The following is a 24176-nucleotide window of genomic DNA, read 5'->3' as shown; positions in this document are numbered from 1 at the left end:
ATATGTGTGTGTGTGTGTGTGTGTAAATATATATATATATATGTATGCATACATATATAAATATAAATATACGTATATAATTGACTGATGCTGATCGGACTGTTAGTTGGAGGAGGACCTTCGAGAGAAACAAAACTTGACAAAAACAGTAAGTTTAAGACTGAGTTTCTGTTTTTATTCCAACACACCTGACAAATAAATAAACATAAATAAATCATAAATAAAACATGGTGATCTACAACGTGATAAATACGTAGCTTTGGGCTGGGCGGATGAAAACCGACTCCTTAAATAAACGATAAATACAGCAGTCGCCATGGAAACAGATTAACTCTAAACCGCAATCAAATCAAGAAATAAAGGTTCGGTGTGAATAAGGTTGCTGCGCTGCAGCGATCAGTGGCTCCGGGAATTGACCACCGACACCGCCTGGTAGACTTGCAACACCTCGGCCAGGGCTTTCCGCTGCACCACCGGATCGTCCACCTGCAGAGAGATCAGTCCCGGTCAGGGAAGACGGAGAAAGGAAGCCACACGTTCCCACATCGAGTTCTCCAGAAATCATTTCTAAAATCATTTCAAAACTTTTCCCACCGATAAACTAAAACCTGACCTTAAATGAAATTTTTCCTCCTGTTATTTTAAATGTGTTGATTTCCCCATCTTTTGTTTTGATCCCGATGAGGCCCTGAACTTCTATTTTAAGATGTTTTATGGTGTTTCTTTGGTCATTTTGATCCAGTTCAGCTCGAAAAGTATCCAACAGAGTACTTCTTTATTTAAAAGGTTTAAAATGCCAACAATGCCACTGAGGGATTAACAGAGTCCTCAGACTCCAAAAGGCCTCAGTGGCTAAAATACTGGCTGAAAACCGTCTTGTGCAGCGTTGTGATCGGACCGGCTGTGGAGACGTGAAGCGTCCGTCACCTGGATTCGGTTCAGGGAGCTGAGCAGCCTCTCCCTGTGGTGGCTGGCGTGGCTCAGGTGCTTCTGCAGGGTCTCCATCTTCTCCTGCAGGTACAAGACGACGTCCTTCACCCCCTGGTGGGCGAGCAGGGACGAGGGCTCCTGCTCCTGCTCCAGGATGCTGGAGAAGACGCGCCGGTAGACGTTCAGGGTGGCGTTCATCAGCTGCATGTCGTCTCTCTGCTGTGAGGCCAGACAAACTGTTCTGTGAGTGAAGTCTCAACAATCTGAGGCTGGACAGCAACAGCCTGTCAGTCAGTACTCAGGGAAAAGAGTCACCTTGAGTGTTTTTTTTTGGTGTTGTAGTTACACATAAAAAGTAGTCAATATTGGTTTTTAGCACTTTAGTGGCAAAAAAATCTCCAGTTAGTTTGAAAGGTGCATAAAGGTTAGATAAAGGTGAATAAATTCAATTACTGGACAAATATTCTTTCCAGTTCCAACTCTGGAGTTCCTCAAGGTTCTGTTCTGGGTCCCATTTAGGTTTTTATGATCTAATTTATTTTATCTGAGGGTGGCTGGGGGACAGCTCACAGGGATTACAGAAACTTTACTGCTGCAGGGGCGTTACTCAGGGCTCCTGTTTTGGTGCCATTAAGTTTGACAGATAATAATAATGAAGGTAGATGTGAAGAAATAAGTGTTTAAGGTTAAAAGGTTAAAAAAAATAATTGAGACGATGTTCGTGAATATTCCTAAAATTCCTGAATGGTGTCGAAACAATGATCTTATGAGTTGACCCAAATTGTTTTCAAAAATTATTTTAGATTTTTTTTAAATTTGTGTTTGAAAAGTACTTGATATCATTTATATTGCTCAATGAATACAGAAAAAATAATTTCCAAGGATCTCTGAAGGAACCACAAATGATTAAAAATGGCTTTTAAATCTTTTTCCTCTGTCATGTCTTAAGATAAAATTACAGATCTTCCGTCTGACGTCAACAGCTTTTTAAAGACATCACTGGCCACAAATTTTTTAAAGTTGTTTTTTGTTTCCCGTTTCTTTGATTGGACAGATTTTTTTCATTGCTAACATATAGATTTATTAAACCCATACCAAAACATTGCCATCAAACCGAGAATGACCTGAAGTTCTTCACTGTTCACCGGTTTCACCAGTTAAAGCTCATTTTATAACATGAAGTTAATCTTAATTACATTCACGACACTCGTCGATACCGAAGTCTTTTTATTTAAAATGTAACATTAAAGTAAAATCACAATTTGTAGTGAGGTTGCTGGAATACATGTGGTTTATTATTTGAAATCCTTTTAATCCGTCTGGTTATTGCAAAAGATGTTGAATCATTTAGAATTTTTATGCAGAAATCTTCATTTTATGACCTAAGGAGTTCCTCTGGGCTTAAATTTGGGTCCACTGCAGTTTTTCAGTTTTGATTTAAAGGAAGAAAAAAAAGATTTCCAGAGAATAAAGGAACTTTGACAGCAGCACATTACCTGGCAGGAGGAGTTGATGCTCCTGATGACTTCTGCAAAGAGAGGACTGCCGCCGATGTTCGGCTTCGTCAGGCCCTAAAGCATGCAGGGAATTATACATCAGTGAATATAATAATATATACATACAGGTTCGAGGCGTTCGACAATTCATATTTTCTGTACTTTTATGCAAATTAGAACACAATAATTCATCAAAGATGTCTAATTCATCTAATAATTGATTAAATCTAAATAGATGGATGATTATGTGAATCGAGTCAATTTTATTCAACATGTATCAAAAAGCTGCAGCTTTGTTGCACCAATCATTTCCAAGTGTCACAGGAAAGACAACATTTCCCAAAATAAAGGTTAATTTATTGACTAAACTACAGCCGTGGTTGCTCTGTTCTTTAGTTTTGATGTACAAAAATTTGAAATTGATTAAAAAAAAAAAAAAATCCTTTCACTGATTTCAAGATTGTTTATTTTTAAGAAAACATCCCAAGTATTTTTGGAATATGCTAAAAAGTACGTACATTAAAGTTATCTATTGTGTTTTAAAGAACTTCACAGTTATTTTGTATTTTGCTAAATTTCTGATGAATGCATTGTGATGAACACTGTTTTCAGCTCATTTCCTTTTAACACGGCGTCCCAACTGTTTTGGAATTAGACTGCAGATAAATAGCAAGTCAAGATTCATTCATAAATGACCAACAACACAAAACAAATAAAGGATAACTTTTCATTTTCAGCCCACAACGCTGAATCGGTGATTGATTTAGTCTCCGAAGGTGATTTCAGACATATTAGATGATCACTGAGTCAAAATGAATGAAAGCTGCTGTGAGAGACTCAAAGATCCGTCAGAGATCGTCGACACGTGACGTCTTCCTCTCAGTGTGAGGTGAAAATCAGACCAAACCACAGGCTGACGGCCTGGTTTCACTTCACCGCTCTCTACACAGAAACCGTCTGACGCATGAGTAGGAAGAGTTAATTCATCAGGGTAACTCTTAATATCTGTTTTAATGTGTGTGTGTGTGTGTGTGTGTGTGTGTGTGTGTGTGTGTGTGTGTGTGTGTGAGCACTACTTTATACTACAAAATATAGTCTTTCTCTGTAAATGGTAGAAGGCATTTTATCAGTGCTGTTGAGCTGCATGTCAACTTATTTTAGCTTAGACACACACACACACACACACACACACACACTGGAGTTCCTCAGGGCTCAAGTTTTGGTCCCATTAAGTTTTTCTTGTTCCAGATTCATCCTGACAAAAAATATTTTCAATATGACTGATTCCTTATTCCATTTTTCCCACTCAGCTTTAACGCTTCGTTTTGTGAGTTCAGTATAAACTCAAGGTTGTTCGTGAGGCTGAAGGGTGAGATCACATGTCTCCACATGCTGAACGAAAAGTTTAAAAACCCTGAAAAAAAGTACATTTCAAATGAGGATTTAGATCGAATGGAAGTGAAAAACAAATCACTGTAAAGTAAATTAAATTATAAAAACGATAAATGTTTCTCTGCTGACTTACAAAAAGATCAGAGAAGAACATGTGTTGTTGTGATGAAGAGTGCGAGATGAAGGGGGAAAAGCTGGAGGCTCCAAAATGGCGCCCTGCGGGACGCCGCAGGTCAACTCACCAGCTTCGTCTTGAGGGAATCCACTCTGCCTACAAAGTCGTCGGACAGGTACTGCACAGGGTGGCTGGACGCGAGCACGACTCCCAGGAGGACGAGGAGGCCGGCGGCGGCGGCGGCGCTGTGAGCGGGCATGCTGGAGGGCGAGGCGCTGCAGGAGGTTCTGAGAGCGAGGCTGCAGAGGTGATGTGATGCTCTCTGATGACCTGTACCTGCTTATATACAGCCGCCTGCATCCCTGCACGGCGCCTCAGTCTCATTTCGTGTGTGTGTGGTTGAGCATCTCTGTGGTCTGTGGGCTCCACAGCTGCTGCATCGACACCAGTTTTCCTCTAAAAGCCGGAGAGCTGCTGCTAAGCCGAGCTCGCAGGAGACTCCCCGCCAGGTTTCCATGCACTCCCCCCGCCGCAGGAGACTCCCTGGTCGGCGTGGTTTTGCCGCCGGACGGACGCTTCCTGAAAAGTCGGGCTCGCGCGTGGCCCAGCCAGGCGAAGCTCGTCCCCCCCACCCCCACCGCCACTAATACCCCCGCTGTGCCAGTAAGGTGTAGGAGTCTTATCGGGGGGAGCATCAAACCTCAAGAAAAAGAGTGCAGACCATTCGTGTGTGTGTGCATAACTGCAGAGAAGCTTGCACGAGTTTGCATGTTGCACGTAATCTGCAGGTCCATCGGTTTCAGACAACACTAGAAGTTCCAGAAACATCTCAAGAGCTGGCACACACTTCTCTCACACACATCTCTTCATGGATTAGCAGTTAGACGGAGCGTGTTTTCAACAAAAGAATGCAAAAAGTCAAAAAGCTTCGCACAATTCAAGTTTGGTTTCATTCAGCTGCGGTTTCTGTACTGATGACTTTTCAGCCTCACCAGTAAACACGCTTCTGTCTTCACTCACAAACAGGAGCTTGGTGTCGTCCTCAGCTGAAATAGGTCTGAAAGGCCTGGCGTGCTAACTAGTTTCTGCAGTTTCAGTGTAAACACACTGTTTTCAAAACGTTGTCTTGTAAATGCAAAAGTTGTACAATGTGACAGTATTTGGAACTGCAAGAGTCTTTACAGCTGTAGGAAGGACAAAAGTTGTAGAACATCTGAGAGCTCTGGAATGTGTGAGCGATCTGGGTTACCTTCAAATATCCTTGTGCAACAACCTGAGATGGAAATCTTTAATCAGTGAGAGCTGACGAAGCTGCTGGTGGCTCAGAATGAGCGTTCCCAGCGGTTCTCTAGATGAGCGTTTCCACGCCGAGCCCTCCTCACTCCGTCAAGACGTCCAGAACACAGACCTCAGAGGAGACGTGTTTTCACACGGTAGCGAGTGACGTCCCGGCGTTTTAGGTGGATTTCCAGCCAACCGGACCTGTTTGGAACACGATGAGCTGGAAAAATATCACACTGGGAGGCCTGATGCTTTTCATAATGCCAGGAGGGTTTTTAGAAACGATACTAAGAAGATGAGAGCTTTAAACGGAGGGCTGCTTCCTCTCGTTCACCGCTTCACCTCCATCATCATCACCGGTTAACACACAGCTGATCATTCTCAGCTGTGTGGAACTGCCCCAACCAGGGTTACAAGGTCAACTTCCTCTATGTGTGACTCTACTCTACTGACCTGCTTTCACTGACTCTACTTGGTTCTGGTCTGAACTTCATTATGCCTGATGAGCATTACGTGGTCCAGCCAGAGGTAAGAAATGGGTAAAACCACAGCATTTGTTCAATAAACATACATATCAACCTACTGAACCCTTACTAACCCCTTTACAAAACAATGAATGCAGCATAACTCTTCAAGTCTAGTTTAATAGAACTTCTCCAATAAAATGCACATTTTCTACCATACGTGAAGACACATTTCTTTCTTACGAATAAAAGATAGAGAGTGGACCGCAACCAAGAAAAGAGACAGTTTAAAGAAGCTTCAATAACGGTTCTCTGTGCGCATTTAAACGTGGCTTTATTACATAAAAACAGCACCCACTAGTGGCCCAACGTGGAAACTACATCATGACTTCCATGTAAGGAAATCAAAATGCAAAAATGACACGTTTTCACTGCAGCATCATGTACACGGGGTTTTAGTGTTGTCCACCGACATAGGAAAATTGCAAGGATAGATTCTATAAAACAGCAAGAACATGTTCTCATGAACACCTGATCAACTTAAATTCTAAGAAAATGTGTTTTTTGTTTTTTTGGGTTTTTTTTTACACACATCGGGGTGTGTTCTGGTCCTGGTCTGGTCCTGGTCTGGTCTGGTCTGGTCCTGACCTGGATGTTTATGATGACAGGAAAGAGACCAGAAGGCTTTTTCTTTTCTTTTTTTTCAAATCATTCCACTTTTTTGTGGTTTTTGGCACATTGATGTTGAGGAACGACTCAGTGAACCGCAGACTGAAGTCTCCTCCGACGAGGCCCTGATGGAACTCATTTCTCGGGATGCTGAACCGACTGTATGTAACACTGTTTTCATCAAGTTGTTCTACATGTACTGTGTGCAGGATTCCATTTTACCAGACAAACTCAAAGGTCTAACAGCCAAAACACTGGGTTCTGGTAGTGTGCTGGCTTTTTCAGTCTCTGTACCAGAATCTCAAATCTCAAATGCTCAGAGCAGCAACCATCTTGAGCTCTATTAAAACAAAGCTTAGGTTCTCGGATCAGCTGAATTCTGCTTGTAGCCTCATAGTTGTTCAGCCGACACCGACTGAATGTGCTGCTTCAGGGTTGCCAGGTCTGAGAGACCAAACCAGCCCATCGCCGGAATTCAAAATAAATTCAAAGCCGTATGCAATCCCTGTTTTGTTGCTGTTAAGGCAGAGTGCGCAGTAATGCTGTCAAAACCACTTTTCAGTGCAGCAGCAATCAGAGCAAATAGAGCTCCATCTTCAGTTTATTATTTTGCAGGTGAGACAGTTTATTGAGCTGTCACTGACAGCCGATCAGATTGTTTCAACAGCTGTGGAGACACAATCAGCAACATTCATTTCAACAACAAAGATATTTTGTCCACATTAAACCCATACCGAGTAGTTCCGCCCAAACCCGACCGAAGGAGGAAGAAATTCACCAGAAACAATGTTTTAAAGTTCCCCTTTTCCCACGAGGAAATAGTATACCTGCAAAAGCAAGAGCGGTTTCAGGGACAAAGCGGGGGTGGAAATAAATGTGCCTTTTGCGGTTGAAGTATGATTATCCACACAATCGTAATGTATGCAATGCGGAAATACTACTTGGTGAAAACTGCTCATCGGCGGGAGAAAATGCAAACACGTCGGCAGGCGCGGGAGGAAATGTCGTCGCTGGAGGCGTAGATACCACTCTGAATGGAGAACCGTCACCGCAGCAGTAAGAACCATGAGTACCATCACTTCCAGGGATTCCCCGATCAATTATTCAATTTTCATTATGAATCACATCCAGTTTGAGATTTTGATATTAGCGGCACAATTCCAAATGTGATAAATCAGCAGTTTAGTTTAACTTTCACCTGCTAACCATGTTATATTGTAACCATGGCAACACAAGGAAAAAAGTTTCAGATGGCAAAATTTCTTGAACTTAACTAGTCTTAAATTAAAGGAAATAAACACTGTGAATTCTGCTCAAACACTAGTGTAGTGTTTTTGCATCCACTATATTATTTTTTTAATAGTAAATAAAGCAAAGTAGAGGTTTAGTCTTGAGTGAAGGAAGCATGAGGACCACAAACACAGCAAAAGTCCAGTATTTACTGCTGTCGCCAGGCAGAAACAATCACACACTCGGGGAAACACATGAGGGCCGGAAGCAGCAATCAGGCCGGACGAGGGGAAGTCCAGGAGCCAGGAGGCTGGGGCCGTTACACACAGCAAAAATGACATTTTGTCAAGGTGTTTGGGCCATTTGTTGACGCGTAAACAAAGCTACACATCACGGAAAATGATTTTATCTGAAAACTGTGGCCAAAGTGGAGATTTGGAAACATTCCCTCATTATGTTTGCTTGTGGGCAGAGGGAGACGGAGTTTAACTCAGAAGATGTTTCAAGTTTGTATCTATAATTTGACATGATTCCCATTCTATATTCAGAGATATAGAATTGTGAGTCATCAGTGTATTGTGTTATATTCATCGATGACAAAGGAGCCAATTATAGATGTTTTTTTTGTTTTTTTTCTGATGCCACAGCTAATTTTGTTTTGGATTTTTCTGTTGCTGCTATTTAAAGTGTGTTGCTTTCACTTCCAAGTTACACATTGTGTTATTAATGTAGCTAATGTAGTTGAAAGAAAGAACCTTTAACGCATTAAATATTTTTCTTAATGTAATTATTGATCAAATCAGCTGAAGAGGATGATGGTTTGCATTTGGTTTACTTTGTCCTTTTCCTATCAACATGAATGTGAGAGACTGCATTCACCGACTGTGTGAAAATGCTAAACGCTTGAGCAGCAGAACCTTTGCCAGCTCGGTTATTGAAACCACAAACCAGCCTTTTACTCTCTAGGTAAATGTGACCTAAGTGGGATTTCCTAGTTGTGTTCTATTTTCAAAAGAACAGTAATTATTCATGTGTTTTCCAGAAACCGAAGTCATGTTTTACTTCTACTGTGACTCAACCTGTGAGCGAAACGCTGAAGGTCATTTATGCCATGATGGACTGAGTTACTGACTGTGATACTAATGTCACTGAATGCCATTGGAAGAACTGGATTATTGCAGATATAACACAGTGAGTCATCAGCATATCGTGAAACATCTAAATGACATAGCAGCATGGATGTTTTTTTGTTTTGTTTTCTTTTGTTTTTTCCCTTGACAGCAGTTTGTTCTGGTTTGGTTTGTTCTTTAGTATGTTTTATTGTCACAATTCAAACATAAGTGTGTCTATTTCAGTCAATAAAAATATTTGAAACATGCTTGAGTTATTTTAAAAGCCTGAAATGTATCAAGCTGGATTCAACGGGTTCCTTCATGAGATAAACTTTAATGCAACAGGATGAGTCCTTCTTGACTGGCTCAGGCTTAAAGCAACACTAAGGAACTTTCAGTTTCCGTTGATTTTGGCGGCGCCAGTGGACAAAAGCGGTAGTGTTTTGCCTGAACAAATACTACAGTTCCCATGAGGACTAGTGCGTGGCGTCATAAAATGCTGCTCCGGTTGGCGCGCTGTAGGACTGAACTCGCCTGCATTTGTTTCCAGTGGCTGTGTGAAGGACGGATAGCGACGAGGTCATGAATCTAATGGTGGCTAAACGATGTTATATCATAATGTGACACATGCCGTGTGCAGGGTTCCTACCACCCTCCTCACAGTTTCTTAGTCCAAGTGAAAGCAATACTGACGCCCTCAGCCCGTGACAGAGGGGTCATTCAACTCGTTGTAAGTCGATGTATCATCACAAAAGATATTAAAATGTTTTATTAAGGTTGAAAAGTTCCTTAGTGTCGCTTTAAAAAAGGAAGAATAGTTTGAGATCCATTACTGCTTTGATTTATTGCTAGTGATTTATTGTGTTGTCAGGTTTAGTCAGTGGAAACTAACTTCTTTAACCATAAAACATCAACAGATATAAAGTGTCATCTAATGTTGAAAAGTGCTTGAGAGGCATAATTACAGTCAATCGAAGAATCGTAACCACATTCTGCCTTTTTCCAGGTAAATGTGACTTGACAGGAATTAACTGGTTGCCCCCTACAATGAAGGAAACAAACAACCTGTCATTGTTTGCAGGTTTTCTAGAAACCCTAACCTACAGAAGTGTGTTTTTAAAAAATCCTGTGGTTCAACTGTCAGCAACGCACAAACACAAACAGACACCACATCCTTTTGTGTGAGGTGGAGGGCTGCATTTCCCACCCACATATAGGGTCTTAATGGAAACTTACAACTGGCCTGGTGTCAGGACTGAATCCTGCACAAAGAAACTTCATCTTCCTGTTTGTGAAGGTCTTTTAGAAAAGGTCCAGTGTGTAGCAGTTAGCTGACAAGCTAACATATGATTTCTAAGTTAACACCAGTAAACTGTGGTATCTACTTTGATATGTTGATAGTATTGAGAAAGGATTGGTCATTTGTATTGTAGTTGTATTATTGGATACAATAATTAGTTCCTATTTCCAGATAGGTTAATTTAAAAAATGAAACAATATTTATTCAGGAATCAATTAATCATTTTTAATCAAATTTTGATTGCATAATTGGAAGTCATAGTGCCTCTTGGTATGGACCTCAATGTCAGGAAGTGAAGAAATGTTCTTTAACAGCAGCTCAGGGTTTAAGTAACTGATTTACTCATGTTTCAGATGGTGGAAACTGCTGCTGGGATACCAGCACCAGGAGGCGAAACGTCTTTCCCGTGCGAAGCGTTGTGAGTGGAAGCAGGCGTTGACTCAGCACAGGAGGCGGCCCGAGGAGTTCAGGGTTGTGTCACGGCGTGGAGGCGGAGAGCTCTCTGCGGCTTTCGGCGTCACCACGGGGAGTTTCCACCGGCAGGTAGCAGCAACGCCAATGTGACTCAGTTTCACTTCAGGCTAAACCGACTGACCTTTATGGTCCTTCAAACTTCGCCTCAAGGCTTCAAGAGTCAATATTTTAAAAGTTCAGTTTTTATTTGTGTATCATGGAGTCAAGAAACTCAAGATAAGTGGAAGTTTTGACTGTCAGCAAGTGAAAAAAATGACAGCGCGACATCATTTAAAGAAGGAAACGTGGTGAGGTGATGAGTGTTGTAGTGTTGTGCCTTGACCAGCAGGGGGAGGCAAAGTTCAAATATTTCATTTTGATTCAAAGACTGACTCCACTCAGCAGTGAAGAAGACATAGCTGCTTTAATTCAAGCAAAATTCACATAAATACAAAAAATATATAACAATACTCTTCCTTCATACATTCAAATTTCAAGTAGCTTCATCTCTCTGAAGGTAAAATAAATATTTCATCAAAAAATAAATAAATCTTCCAGAAATGCTCTGAATACAATAAGCAAGAAGCATCACAGCTGAGCGACATTCATCATTTAGATCCCTCTCTGTCGGTTCTTTCAATGTAATTCAAAATCCTTTTAAATGATTGTTTATCTAATGTTTTGGTCATGTCAGACGAGTTTGACATGACATGACACTTTTGGAAAATTTGAGTCTGAGTGGAAAAAAAATTCAACAGTGAAACAAAATGACAAAATAACAATGAGAAGAGTGATAAATTCATATGATTACTAACAGAGTAGAATCCTGTCCAGTTCAAGTATCTTTGACCACAATGATGCTGATGATTGTTTGACCTTTTGTTTTGTTTTGTTTTATGATGATGATGATGATGATGAGGAGGAGGAGGAGGATGAAGCTCTACGGCGTGTGGTGCTGTGCCAGCTCGTCGATCCAGCGCAGGATGAAGGTGAACTCTCCGACGGCCTTCAGTGCTCGTTCGTCTCTGCTCCTCTGCGTTAAGTCAGCAGACCGAGAATCAGAACACAGCAGAAACACTCACAGTCCTGCTGAGCCGCTTCAGAGGCGACTGCTGTCAGGCTCGACTGGTGTAGAAGCAGCAGCAGCAGGATCAGTAGGACTAACAGTCACATCCACAGTGGTCGGACTAGCAGTAAAGTACTTGTAGCTTTGCAGTGTGGAGTTATTTACCTTTTTAATTTTTCGCTCTAGTTTCATGATGACTTTGAAGTAATTGGAAGGTTTGGATGAAACAACCTAAAACACAAAACACACAATGAAGCTCTGACGAATATTACCACTGACGTGTGTTGTTACAGAGGCGTCTTGCTCTTTTTGTGTGTTGTCTGTTGTGTGTTGTCTCTGTTGTGCACTCACACAGTGTTGCAGTGTGTGCTGCAGGCGGTACAGCAGCTCGTTGTAATGGAGGGGGAGGAGCTTCTGGACGACCTCCCTGCTGAAGACGCTCCTCTGGTAAACGTCAATCAACTCCCTGATCTCCGGCCAGCCAATCACGCGCTGAGGAGCCAAACAGATCAGTTCAACACGGCGGCAGAAGTGACCAAAGAGTCACCGAGAAACCAGTTCACCGCAAACACAGTGAAACATCGGTCAGTGGAAGAAGATGCTCTGTGGTCCGGATGCTATCGTTTCTTGAGAGAAACAGATTTGAGAGGAAGCAGCAGGAAAGACGGCTGACTGACCTCTGAACACTTGGTGCAGAACTTGGGGAGGAGTCGGTGTCGTCTGGAGAATTTTTCTTCTGTCTGCACATCAAAAAATAGCAAACTATTAGCAAGTTGCCACTGGGAGAGGGAGGGGGTTGGGGGTCAAAGGTGTACCGCTGCCGTTTCCCTGGCTGAGCCCATTGGTAGCATCAGCCAAACCAGTTACTATTTCATGGCTGCAGTCTATCATCGGTTTCTGTAACCCGTATTTGTGGTTTTATTTGTACAATCAGGTGATTCTCGATACAGACTGAAACTCGTTCTCCGGTTTTGGTGATCTGGTTTCGTTCTCGGTTGGATTCTTTGATCTGATCCAAACCTTTGATCTGGTTGAAAGAAATTGCATTTTTTTCACATGTTCGGGTTTGATATTGAGCAAAAGCTGAACAGATATGAATATTTAAAAGAAAAAAGCCTCATATTGTGATTAAACAGTGTTTTGATGGAAACCTGAATTTACAGCGACGTTGTTGGAAACTCGGTGAACGTTCTTCGGTGCCAGACTCGGTTGGAGCAGCGTCATCCTTAAACCAAACATGTCCAACTTACTTTATTTATTTCTTGATTAACATGAACCAGATTCTATATTAACTGTTTGGAGCAATCGCGATGGTAAAGAGTTAACCTGAAAATATTTTTGAATATCTTAATAGTTTTAGTGTAAAATCAACATAGGCAGATTTTTTTTGAACCACAATCATTATAACGATCACGATAACATTAACAGTCTGAGATAGAATCCTTTGAAAATAATCTGTCTTCACTGCTAGTTGTCTCTATTCTGCTTTACTGGTTGGAGGTTAGCGTAGCATTAGCTGAAACTGATGTCCTGCTTCTGTCTTCTTCCGTTTTCCATCCTCTGTCCTCACTATGAGCCTTTAGCATCAACGCTAACCGCAACTGGACTGTCCACGGCATTTCTTAGGAATAATGGTAATAAAACTAAAGATCAGACTCTAGATCAGGTCTTCAGTCCTCTCAGTGTTTTATCACCAAGCCTGACAGCAGCAGCAGCAGCAGCAGCAGGCCTCAGACATGCAGTCTTTACTTGGGGCGTTGCTGCCATCTAGTGGTCATTCCTGGGTCTCACTGTTGCATTGTGTCCATTTCCTGTTACTGAAAACAGTGAACCTCCCAGTGGAGTCCATCCAGTGGACAGATGAGGAACAGCTGTCACTTTTCATTTTCCTGAGAATCCTGCAGGCCTCGGTTTATTCTAATTCAATGTCAAATTCTTTATCGTCCCCAGTGAGGAAATCACAACCCTGGGAAATACACTGTGCTGTCATCAGCATAGAAAACAGCAGCGGTCCCAGACAGGCTCTTTGTGGTACTCCAACCTGTTACACTCCAATTTTCATTAACTGACTAAACAATAAACATTAAATCTGAGATTTTTGATGCGAGTTGAATCTTTTACCATTAAGTTTTTGCAAAATCTTTGTCAATCAGATCAGAAAGAAACTGATCATTAAACTAATTGATATGAGTGAATATAAAATTGATGAACAGACCAACTTGTAACGACATTTATGGTGATGGCTGGAAAACTTCTCACTATGTAACTAATCAATACGAATGCAGCCGATCACCAAACAGATTGGGTTTTATTGATTGTCAGACCGATCACAAACTGAAAACATCATTGTTTATTTGAGCGCATTAAAAAATACATTTTAATTATATGAATCATTTTATGATTAATCTGATCATTAATTTTCTTAACGATCTCATCAACCATAATGAGAACAATGATAATGATAAGTTGCAGATTGATGTGGATTAAAGATCAACCTGGAACCTGCCTGATTGGTCTAATGTTAGTTCAGCCTGGTCAGGTAACTGGACCGTTATTGATTTTACCAGCCTCATCTGCAGCGTATTGGACAATATTTTGACTTTTATGAATTATATCAACATGTAAATGTGGTTTACTGAGTACTAGTTATGTAACTTGAGTCAGATCAATTAACCCTGCTACGACCACACATCTTTGAATTACAACCTATTTGATCAAATTAATCAGAAAATCATTAATACAGATGATCATCAACGATTAAGTGTGGTATCCTGCTACCAGCCAGATCAATACTAGGAATGTTTCATCTTACCAGTTAGTTATTGGTCATATCAACAAATTGAATTCAATGTTGATTGATTTTTGTCATTTCTTATGTACTAATCAGATTTTTTTTAAAGTCATATTTGATGATAGTAAACAGATAATCAGCTTGATCAGTACTAGTTACTGATAATCAAGATCAGTGAACAGGTCAGTGGTTGATCTTACGTGCTGCTTAGCGCTAACTTTTGAAAACCAACATGAACACAGTCTGGTTAAATATTACCTGAATAATTAATCTGTATAGACGAACGACAGTTGTAACCTCATCATTACTTGGTTTAAATAACCCGGGTCAGTTAACGGGTCAGTCATCGAGTTTAACCAAAATTCATGGACTGTCATTAAATTGATGTGATTCATTAGAAAACTGATTTTTATTATATTGATTAAAAGTGAAAGTAGAGAGCAGATTATCAGACTGACCAGTACTAGTTGTAGTTGAACAATCTGGTCTGTTAGCCATGCCACTGGCAGTTTGTCGTTTATTAATTTTTTAAATTGTAATTACAATCGTGACGTTCAGAGGTAGTAAACTACATGATTAGCCTGATGAGAACTAGATATAGATTACTTATCTGGTCACCAATTGTTCTCACTGGCAGATTATTGATGTTTTCATTAAGCTATTGCTCACATTACATGGAAAGTTCTATAAATCACTGGATTTAATGATAGTTAACGAGTATTCGGCCTGGTCTGTACTTGATGTTAATAACTATAATCAGTTAATGGTCTTACTCTTACCAGACCAGTTGGTTATTAAGATTAATTGATTGAATTAAAGGCACATTTAATGTAGTAACCTGATGGCAGGCCCAACTGAAAACAAGTTATTGGTCACCTGGGTCAGTCCAAAGGTCAGTTATGAGTTTTTAAAGCACTTCATTGATAGTTTTTTAATCAAAGGAAAATTATTGACAATTTTATGATAGAAAAGTACTATGAAGTTATAATTTAGTTGATGAGTTCGTTTTCTATCTGAGCAGCATTTATATTATCATTGCAGTTTTTTTTCATTATAAAAACCAGATGATTTATTTAACAGTAGTGAACTATATAAAATGGGTCAGTGATGGTATTTACCAGTAGGTTATTCAGTATTTAAATAATCTAATGATACAACTTAGAGCACCGACTGATTCAGAGGATTATTAATGAGCAGTAAAGTATCACTTCCAGTCGTCAGCGAGTTAATGGGTCAGCAATGAATCTTTCCTGCAGATTATTAATCATTTCTTACACTTAGAGGAAACATGAATCAGAGTTATGATGCTGCTGATTTATTACTGATGATTGTTGACATGAGTAAAAACGAGCATCGACAAGCACTAACTAGTCATAGTTGAGTTTCTGGGTCTCACCGGCAGCTGGTGGATGAGCAGCTTGGTTCGGCTCCACAGGTCTCGGATCAGTCCGCTCGGGATCTCCTGCTGGCAGGAGGATACGGTCGCCGTGGCAACGGCACCTCCTCCTCCTCCCGGCAGCGCGAGGAGGCCGAGGAGGAGCAGAGGAAGGCTGCTGGTCTGGAGGAGAGGCATGATGCAGTGGTGCAGGTCGTCTGCTCTCTGCTGCTCTTATACCTCCTCCTCCTCCTCCTCCTCCTCCTCCTATCTTCCTCCTCTCTCCTCCTCCTCCCCTTCCCTCCTCCTGTTTCAGGTATTTCCTCACATCTCTGAGTCACGCCTGCAGATTTCGGAGGAGTCCCCGCTCTGTTGTCACCTCCTCCCTGTTTGCATTCCGCCTCTTTTCTTTCCTGCCTCAGTTCACTCCTTCTTTCTCCTCCTCTTCTCACCTTTGCTCTCCTCCTTTTCCCCCCAATAATTTAAATTCTTTCCCTTTTCTTTTCATTTTCACATCAACAATTTTTCCTTTTTCTTCCATTCCTCAATCCTCTTGGCTCTTCTTCTCTTTTCCTATATTCACTCCTTTCATTTTCCCATTTTCACCTTTCACCTCTTTTCTCCTTTTGCACTTCTTTAATCTCCCCCTTTTTAATCAGTTTTCACTTCCTGTTGGCTCTCCTTGTTTTTTTCCCCACTCTTTTCTCCTCTTTCTCTCTCCTCCTTCTCTTCTTTTCCTTTTGTCCTATCTTTCCTCTTGTTCTCCTTTTCATGTTTTCTTTTGGAAATTTTCTCCTGCCATCATCTCAATTCCTTCATTCTCTCCTCATTTTCACCTCCTCTCTGTTCCAGCTCCTCTTCCTCTCTTCTCCTTTGCATTTGCTCTTTCTCTGCATCTCGGTGCGCCTCCTCCTTCACTTTGTCTTTTCTCCTCCCTGCTCCCCCACTTTCTCTTTGTGGCCCTCTTCTCCTCATCTCTTTTCTCCTCCTCTCCTCCTCACCTCCTCGTCTCCTCGTCTCCTCGTCGTCTCCTCCTCGCCTCCTCTCCTCCTCTCCTCTTGGTGTTTTGGCCTCAGATCTGCGGTCAGATAAGAAGTAGGTTGCGGTTCGACCGATCCGCTGACTCCACAGGTTTTCTCGAGCGACCTGTGGAGTTTCAGAGTGGCTCTCCGACCCAGATGAGGCAGCAGTGAGTCAACACGGCCAGAATCGGGGTGTTCCTGGAAGTCAGAGCAGTAACCAGGTCAACTCTTGCTCTTCAAACACCGCCGCACTGCATGCTGGGAAGCAGCTGTACAGCATCAGCGGAACGTAACCTCGAGGTCTGAAGAACCTCTGCTCTGTTTGAGTGAAAAAAAACAAACAGAGTCAACAGGTATTAAAAGGGGGGCTTCATGACGCCCCCTGGTGGTCAGAGTCAGGATGGGAGCAGCAATGTGGAGAGAAACAAACCTTTAGGGTTGCAGAGACCGACAGACGCCAAACAGCTTTGTTATTTGTTGTGAAGTGTTTTTGCCACTGGCTCGATATTTAAACCAATTTGTGTTCATCACAATACGATACGCCGACGACTCTGTATTGATTTTGGATGTCCATCGCTGGTTCCTTTGTGTTGTTGACAGTGGGCCGGTTCAGCTGGCGACTGATTATAAATATCACGACAATCGATAAGAAGTTAGAATCTGATGTGAACTGAGAGACGCTCTGTGAGAAGAGGCGTTGCTCTATGATAACCTCGCCAAGAGACGAGAACTCCCCCGGAGACTGGTCCGGACAGCAGCAGCAGCCTGGTCGCTGGATAAAACTCATCTCCCGGTGTTTCCCCCAGCTGCGAAACGCAGATCGAAGTTCTCCATCAGGGCTCTAAACGCCTCGGAGAGGAGGAAGTCACCGTCCTGCACTGCTGCTTTTTCTATCTGGTTGTTGCTTGTATATTTCTTTACTTATTTATTTTAAGGAGCAGATTCTGACCTGAACTTTGCCTGATTTCCTGCCGACACCTTGAATGTTTTTTGCTGCAAACCAAACTGCCTTCAACAGACAAATAAAGTGAAGTGGATTTATTATCTTTATTCTAAATTTGTTCTAAACTGTTTTTGTGCCACTTTTGAACCAGTTTAGAATCTAAATTCAGGTGTTTTGCCTGTTTTCAAACGTTTCTGGACTGAATTTAAATATGATAAATTAAAACAGACAAAGTTTGGGAATTTTCTGAACTAATCATTGTGATTTTTTAATCAGGTTCGTTTAAAGTGGTTTTAAACTGGTTTTGATGTGCTGGAAAAGGTTTTGAGATGGTTTCATTGGCTTTGGATTCCATTTGAACTGATTTGGGCCTAAATTAAACCATGATTGAAGTGATTTTGGCGTAAACTGAACAGATTTAAACTTTCACTGTTGGCTTTATTTTAAACTATTTTTGGTTTATTTAAACTCAGAATTTGATTGGTTTTAAAGTGGTGATCACTGTGCTTCATATGAACTGCATGAGGCCAGGAGAGTGACGAGAGGGGAAATACAGTTTGAGAATATTGAATTATGGCTTACTGACTGCATTTCACACACATCTGTGTCGTAAATGACTGTGTGTGTAACAGTTTGGTGATTAGAGACGGCCTCCACATTAACACCAGGCTGCTGTTCTGCAGGATTTCATCATTGAGATTATCCATGTGGGTTTTTGTTTTTGACTCACCACAGAGACAGAGCAGGTATTAGTAACAGTCTGTGACAAATACTTCCTCAAACCTCCACAGTTCTTAAATCGAGATTGGATGGTTTAGATCAGAATAAAACAGGACGATCATTAAGTCTTGACTTTAAACTAGTTTGGGAAATAATCTTGATCTGGTCCCAAACTCCATTTCTGACTCTTTGGACCATTTAGCTGATTGAAATAAACTGTTTTATAAATTTATTTTTGGCTTCATTTCAAACTGTTTTCATGCTCATTTTCAGACTTTTTGCCAGAACTGTTCTGATCTGGAGTCAGACCTGATTTTGAACCTGTTCCACAAGGCTTTTCTGACTAGATTGAGACATTTTTTGCCTGTTTGAACCAGGATTTGATTTTAAGTGAGTTTGGGACCTCGTACTGAACTGGTTTCACACCTTGTTTCATCCTGATGTGATTGACTGGTTTTACACTCTCCTCTGGTTTCCAGGTTCAGTTCTGGATCGTGTGCTGGACTTTGATCTGGTGATCCTGTCTGTGACTTCAGTCTGTGAACCTGGTAGTGAGTCAGGTCGACGGGTTCCTGTTAAATTCAGCCTGTTTCAGGCGCTGTGGCTCCACCTGGTGGGCTGGAAGAGTCCCGACCTGGAGCACGGTCGGCTGTGGAAACAGTGTGTCACCGCCGGCCTGGGATTTCAGCAGCAGGGTCAACTTTTGAAGACACACTCACACACACACACACACACACACACACACACACACACACACACACAGACACAGATTACTCACTTTAACTTACAAGATGACACAAGTGTCCAGCAGCAGCAGTGTTGATGGTTCTATTTATAACTGCAGTGATTGTTCCAGGGTCTCTAACACAAAGAGCTAAATATAGATCCTTATCTCTCTGTCGTTATCTCACACACACACACACACACACACACACACACACACACACACACACACACACACACACACACACACACACACACACAAAACACCTGAGCTGTCTCAGAGGGGGATGGAATTCCACCTGTGTGACGTCATTGGCGGGGATTTCCCATCAACAACGAACCAGGAAACATCAGCAAATTTCCCACTGTGTGTGTGCGTGTGTATGTGTGTGTACGTGTGTGTGTGTGTGTGTGTGCGTGCGTGCGTGCGTGCGTGCGTGTGCGTGTGCGTGCGCGCGCGGTTTTCGAGGATTTCCGGCAGTGATAAAAAAAAAAGAAAGAAATCAAAATCATTTCTTTCTGGGTTTGAATTCATCTTTAAATTTGACTCCAGAGCGGTGTTTGACTTTCTGAATTCTATTTTAAATGTATTTCTGACTGATTTTATGAAAGTCTCGGACTTGGTTTGAAAGTGGTTTCAGGTCAGTTTTATTCTGATGTTCGGTGTGATTTTCAGGTAAATTTACAAAGCAGACTGAGATTTTCGCTGCTCTTTGATAGAATTTGGAAAAAGTTTTGTATCTTTCAGGTTGATTTTTGACCCTGACTGGAATGCAGTGGAAATTTGGCCTTGATTTCGAGCCAACCCATGATCTCAGTTTGCTTTGAAGGCTGATTTAAAACTTGCTTTCTTGCCTTTTTTGTTTGCCTTTTTCTTTTGTCCTTTATCTTTGCAGTGAGAGAAATTCAGCAGCTTGTTTTGAACTGATTTACTTTCAAACTGGGTCAGCAATGCATTCACAAGGCTTTTAGATGTGGCTTTGTGTGGTGACACGTTTTATCTGCCACATATCCTACTGATACACACACTTATTCTGGTATTTACTACTTAGTGTGGACAAAGTAAATCAATCTGTGAAATGAGGACCATGTACACACATTTTCCTGCACTTTCTACGTTGGGAGGACCAAATAAATAAGAGTAGAAAATAAGGACTGCTCTTCCTAAAGTCTAATGTCTACAAACCCTCCGGACCGGTCGCAGCTCGACCAGCAGATCTAAACCGACACTAAGGAACTTTTCAACCTTAATAAAACATTTTAATATCTTTTGTGATGATACATCGACTTACAACTAGTTGAATGACCCTCTGTCAGCCTGAGGGCGTCAGTATTGCTTCACTTGGACTGAGCAGCTGTGAGGAGGGTGGTAGGAACCCTGCACACTAAAAAACTCCAACTGTGCGGATTGCTTTACGGCATGCGTCACATCATGATAGAACATTGTTTAGCCACCATTAGATTCATGACCTCGTCGCTATCCGTCCTTCACACAGCCACTGGAAACAAATGTAGGTGAGTTCAGTCTGACAGCACGCCACCGGGAGCAGCATTTTACGACGTCAAGCGCTAGTTCTCATGGGAACGGTAGTATTCGTTCAGGCAAAGCACTACCGCTTTGGTCCACTGGCGCCGCCAAAATCAACCAAAACTGAAAGTTCCTCAATGTTGCTTTAAATAAACTGATCGTACTGAGGAATGACGGATGATAAGAGAAGGAATTTCCTCAGTCTTATCTGTGCTTCTCCAGTTATTTACACAAGTTTTAAACATTTTTTGTGTTTTTTAGTATTTTGAAGATGTTGCCAAGATTCATGCTAATTCTCAGGATTTTCTGTTAGTTTTATGCATCTGATTGAACCTGGACTTGTTTTTGTTCTGCAGAGATTCTGCACTGTTTGTTAGACTGAATGTTTTATAATCATATTTACTATTTTTATATTTTACAAGTGGAAAATGTTCTCAGTAGCTCACCAATATCAGACTTTCTTGCTTTGTGTCATTTGTTCCACATATCCACTCCATTAGTTTAGCACTGTAATCTGGTTTTCTTATTGAGTTTTATTTTATTTAACTGGTTTCCTGTTGCATTTCAACACTGTTTCTTTGACACAATAATGTTTTGACATTATAACCGTTTTGGGCAGGTTGTCAGCACTGTTAGACGCCATTAATATGCTTTGGCATTTTAATTTAATTGATTGCTTTTGACTACGTTTGCAGTATTTTATTGATTTTGTAAATTCAGTGTTTGGTTTTCTCAACACGTGTAACTGGTTTTTGGGCTGATGTGAGGTTCTGGGTTTTTTTGCACAGTTTTCAACCATCAGCTCAGATTATCTGCAGTTTCTGTCAGTATTTATTTATTTATTTATTTTTATTACAAATTCAAAGTGTTTTAATTTTTTCAGTTTTTTCTTCTTCTTCTTGGTGATTTTCTGCAGTTTTTAGCACTAGTTAGTGCTTTGTAATCTTTGATTATTTTGTTAGTTCCTCACTGGTTTTAAGCGTTGCGTTTCTTTCCAGCGTTGCTGGTCATTCACTGTGTTTTCAGATTTCTTTATCGGGCTTTTCCCCGTCCTCCGTCTTTGTGTTTTTTGTGGAGACTCTGAGTCGTTTCTTGGGGTTTGTCAGCAGTTTTCTTCTCTGCTGGTTAAACGTTTTCAGGTTGTAGAAACTCCAGGAACTCAGTCACACAGGTCTGAAGTAGGTCAGTAGGTTTCCTCCTCCTCCGCAGGTTTCTGCGCCGCTTCAAGAGCTTCACTCCCGGCGGTTTGTTCGTCTTTCCCCTGATGACTCTCAGCACAGAACATGACGCAGTCGCTGTGAATCAACTGCATCGCCTTCTCTCTGCATTAAAGAAATGCTTCACATATTTTGCAGGCTTCGCGTCCTTTCTCAGCCTTGTTCTCAACGTTGAAGACATTTTGTGGATGTTGTGTCGTTTCTCAGCAGATTTGCAGCTTAACTCAGTTTCACGAATGTTTCCAGAGACCAGAATGTTCTGAGGTTTTTAAATTTTCCCACCGTTGATCTGTGGTCTTCTAATTTAAATTAAAAAAAATTCCACTGCCTCTGAACAGCATTGTTCCATATCGTATCGTAACTCAGTCCTCGTGGAATATGTTACTGTGTGGAGAGATCGTCCTTTCACTAAAGGAACTAAAGTTTAAATGTCAGAAAAATATTTAGAAATGTAGTTTTTATTTGAAAGCTGTGTGTAACTGGGATCTGAGTGGCTGAAAACACACTGGGAGGCCAGCTGGGTGAGCTACCGGTGAAAAGACTAAACCAGTATAAATAAAGAGCATGTAGAAAGAAATCTAGACAACAGGACCAGAAAGCTAAGCTCTGAGTTATTCAACATCAAGAACCAGAAACACAAAGAACCACGGGACGGGACGGAGACGTGAAGACTCTGAAGACAAACTGGGACATTTCCTTCATAACATTTGTTGGTTTTATGCAGTGTGGATAGATCTGTTCTTGTTTTTATGCCAGCTTTGAATTTAATTGGTTAGTTTTTGGTTTATTTCCAGCACATCGTGAGTTTTTCCTCACTGGCTTTGAAATATTTTTCTTGCAGTCTTTGCTCTTCTGTAGGTTTTACTATTATTTGATGCACATGTTCACTGTTTAATTGGTTGTGAGGAATTTTCTCCATTTTCAGCTCGAGTCATTTCCGTTTTGTTTGCCACCAGTGTTCATCCACTTTATTCAGGTTTTTGACACCTATATGTATTAAAGCTATAGTGCGTAACTTCGGTCGCCCTCTAACGGAATTCTGCGTTCTTACAACAATAAAGCCGGCGCTTCCACATGACGTACACCCCGGTGTTCCCCCTCCTCCCCCCCTCCCCCCAATCTGCCACAGTGATTCGCGATTCCACAGCGCCAATCACCGTTGGAAACGGTTTTTATTGTGTGCGAATAAGGACAGCTGGTGAAAAAAAGACGGACTCTTCCGAAGAGGTAATTATTGTTTTTTTTTTTGTTTTTTTTTTGCCACAGAAACGCAAATAGCTTATTACAAACGGGAGACAAGGTCCCTGCTAATGTGTACCTGACAAGTTTGCCTTCTCCGTCGGTCACTTTCCTTCTCCCAACCGTCCAGGCTTTTTTTCTGGTGGTAGGATCCACTCCAGGACTCTTTCTCGGTCGTTTCTTTGGATTATCCGCCATGCCACTTCCTCATTCTGCCTGAGCTGAGCCTGTTGCTATGAGACGCTCTGCGCGTCCTCCCCCTCCCTTCTTGTTGTGACGTAAAATGCGTAATTTCCTGCTCACCAGCGCGGGAATGTCGCCGGTCGACACGCAAAGCAAGAAATATATATATTGAAAAATCCCGCGACATGTTAGAGGAGCCGATCGGCTTAATCTGCATTTTGTCATCTCCACTAGCAGTGGCTTGGCTAAAACAGACGTTCATAGACATTTAAAAGTTACGCACTATAGCTTTAAAAAATAAAATAAAAATAAAAATCCCTGCATTTTGGTCCTCAATATTTCTCAAATATCTTTCTTTACTTTCTGGTCATTGTCATTTTATCTCTTTGATTTCTTGTTGAACAATTTCTCTGCATTTTGTTTTTTCTGTTGTAAACCTTTGTAACCTTCATATTTGTTGCAGCCCAGTTCAGCTCAGATGAGGAAGTCGAGGTTGCAGCTGAGAGCAGACAGAACTGACAGCTTTAATAAAGTGGGATTTCATTTACAGCTCTCAGGTTGGAAGTTTTACAAATCAGAAACACAAAGCACAGAACTACAGGAGGCCTGAACAGACACTGCCAGGAAGAAGGGGGAAGTAACTGATGTTAACAAAGCAGGAAGGGTCAATAAAGCAGAAGGCTCCGAGCCAGAAAGGAAAAACAAAGATCTGCACTCATTCAGGACCAAGTCAGAGTTTCACAGCAAATCACCAGACAGAAGTCAGACTCCGAACAAACCCTCATCCTGAAGCTCCCATGTGGCCACAGCCTCCTGCTGAAGCCTTAAATAGACCCAGCTGGTGGGCGGAGCCAAGCGTAATCAGCTGCATCCTCCAATCAGAGAGGCTCTCATCAGGACAGGAGGAGGAGGGAGTCTGGCAGGGCA

General features: G+C 41.5%; 1 protein-coding gene across 1 annotated transcript; it reads right to left on the bottom strand.

Annotated features, from left to right (window-relative positions):
* Positions 1-173: 173 nt before the first annotated feature.
* LOC115404484 (interferon gamma 1-like) lies at positions 174-4217 on the bottom strand. The gene is made up of 4 exons (XM_030113826.1): positions 4061-4217; positions 2427-2501; positions 928-1149; positions 174-486 (listed from the first exon to the last, which is right to left on the bottom strand). Exons 1-4 carry the CDS (start codon positions 4190-4192, stop codon positions 397-399), a joined length of 519 nt encoding a protein of 172 aa, XP_029969686.1. The 5' UTR covers positions 4193-4217; the 3' UTR covers positions 174-396.
* Positions 4218-24176: the final 19959 nt, after the last annotated feature.

The sequence above is a fragment of the Salarias fasciatus genome, chromosome 17 (assembly GCF_902148845.1).
Source record: "Salarias fasciatus chromosome 17, fSalaFa1.1, whole genome shotgun sequence".
In the NCBI taxonomy this organism is placed as follows: Eukaryota; Metazoa; Chordata; class Actinopteri; order Blenniiformes; family Blenniidae; genus Salarias; species Salarias fasciatus.
This window is presented reverse-complemented; position numbering and strand designations above follow the sequence as displayed.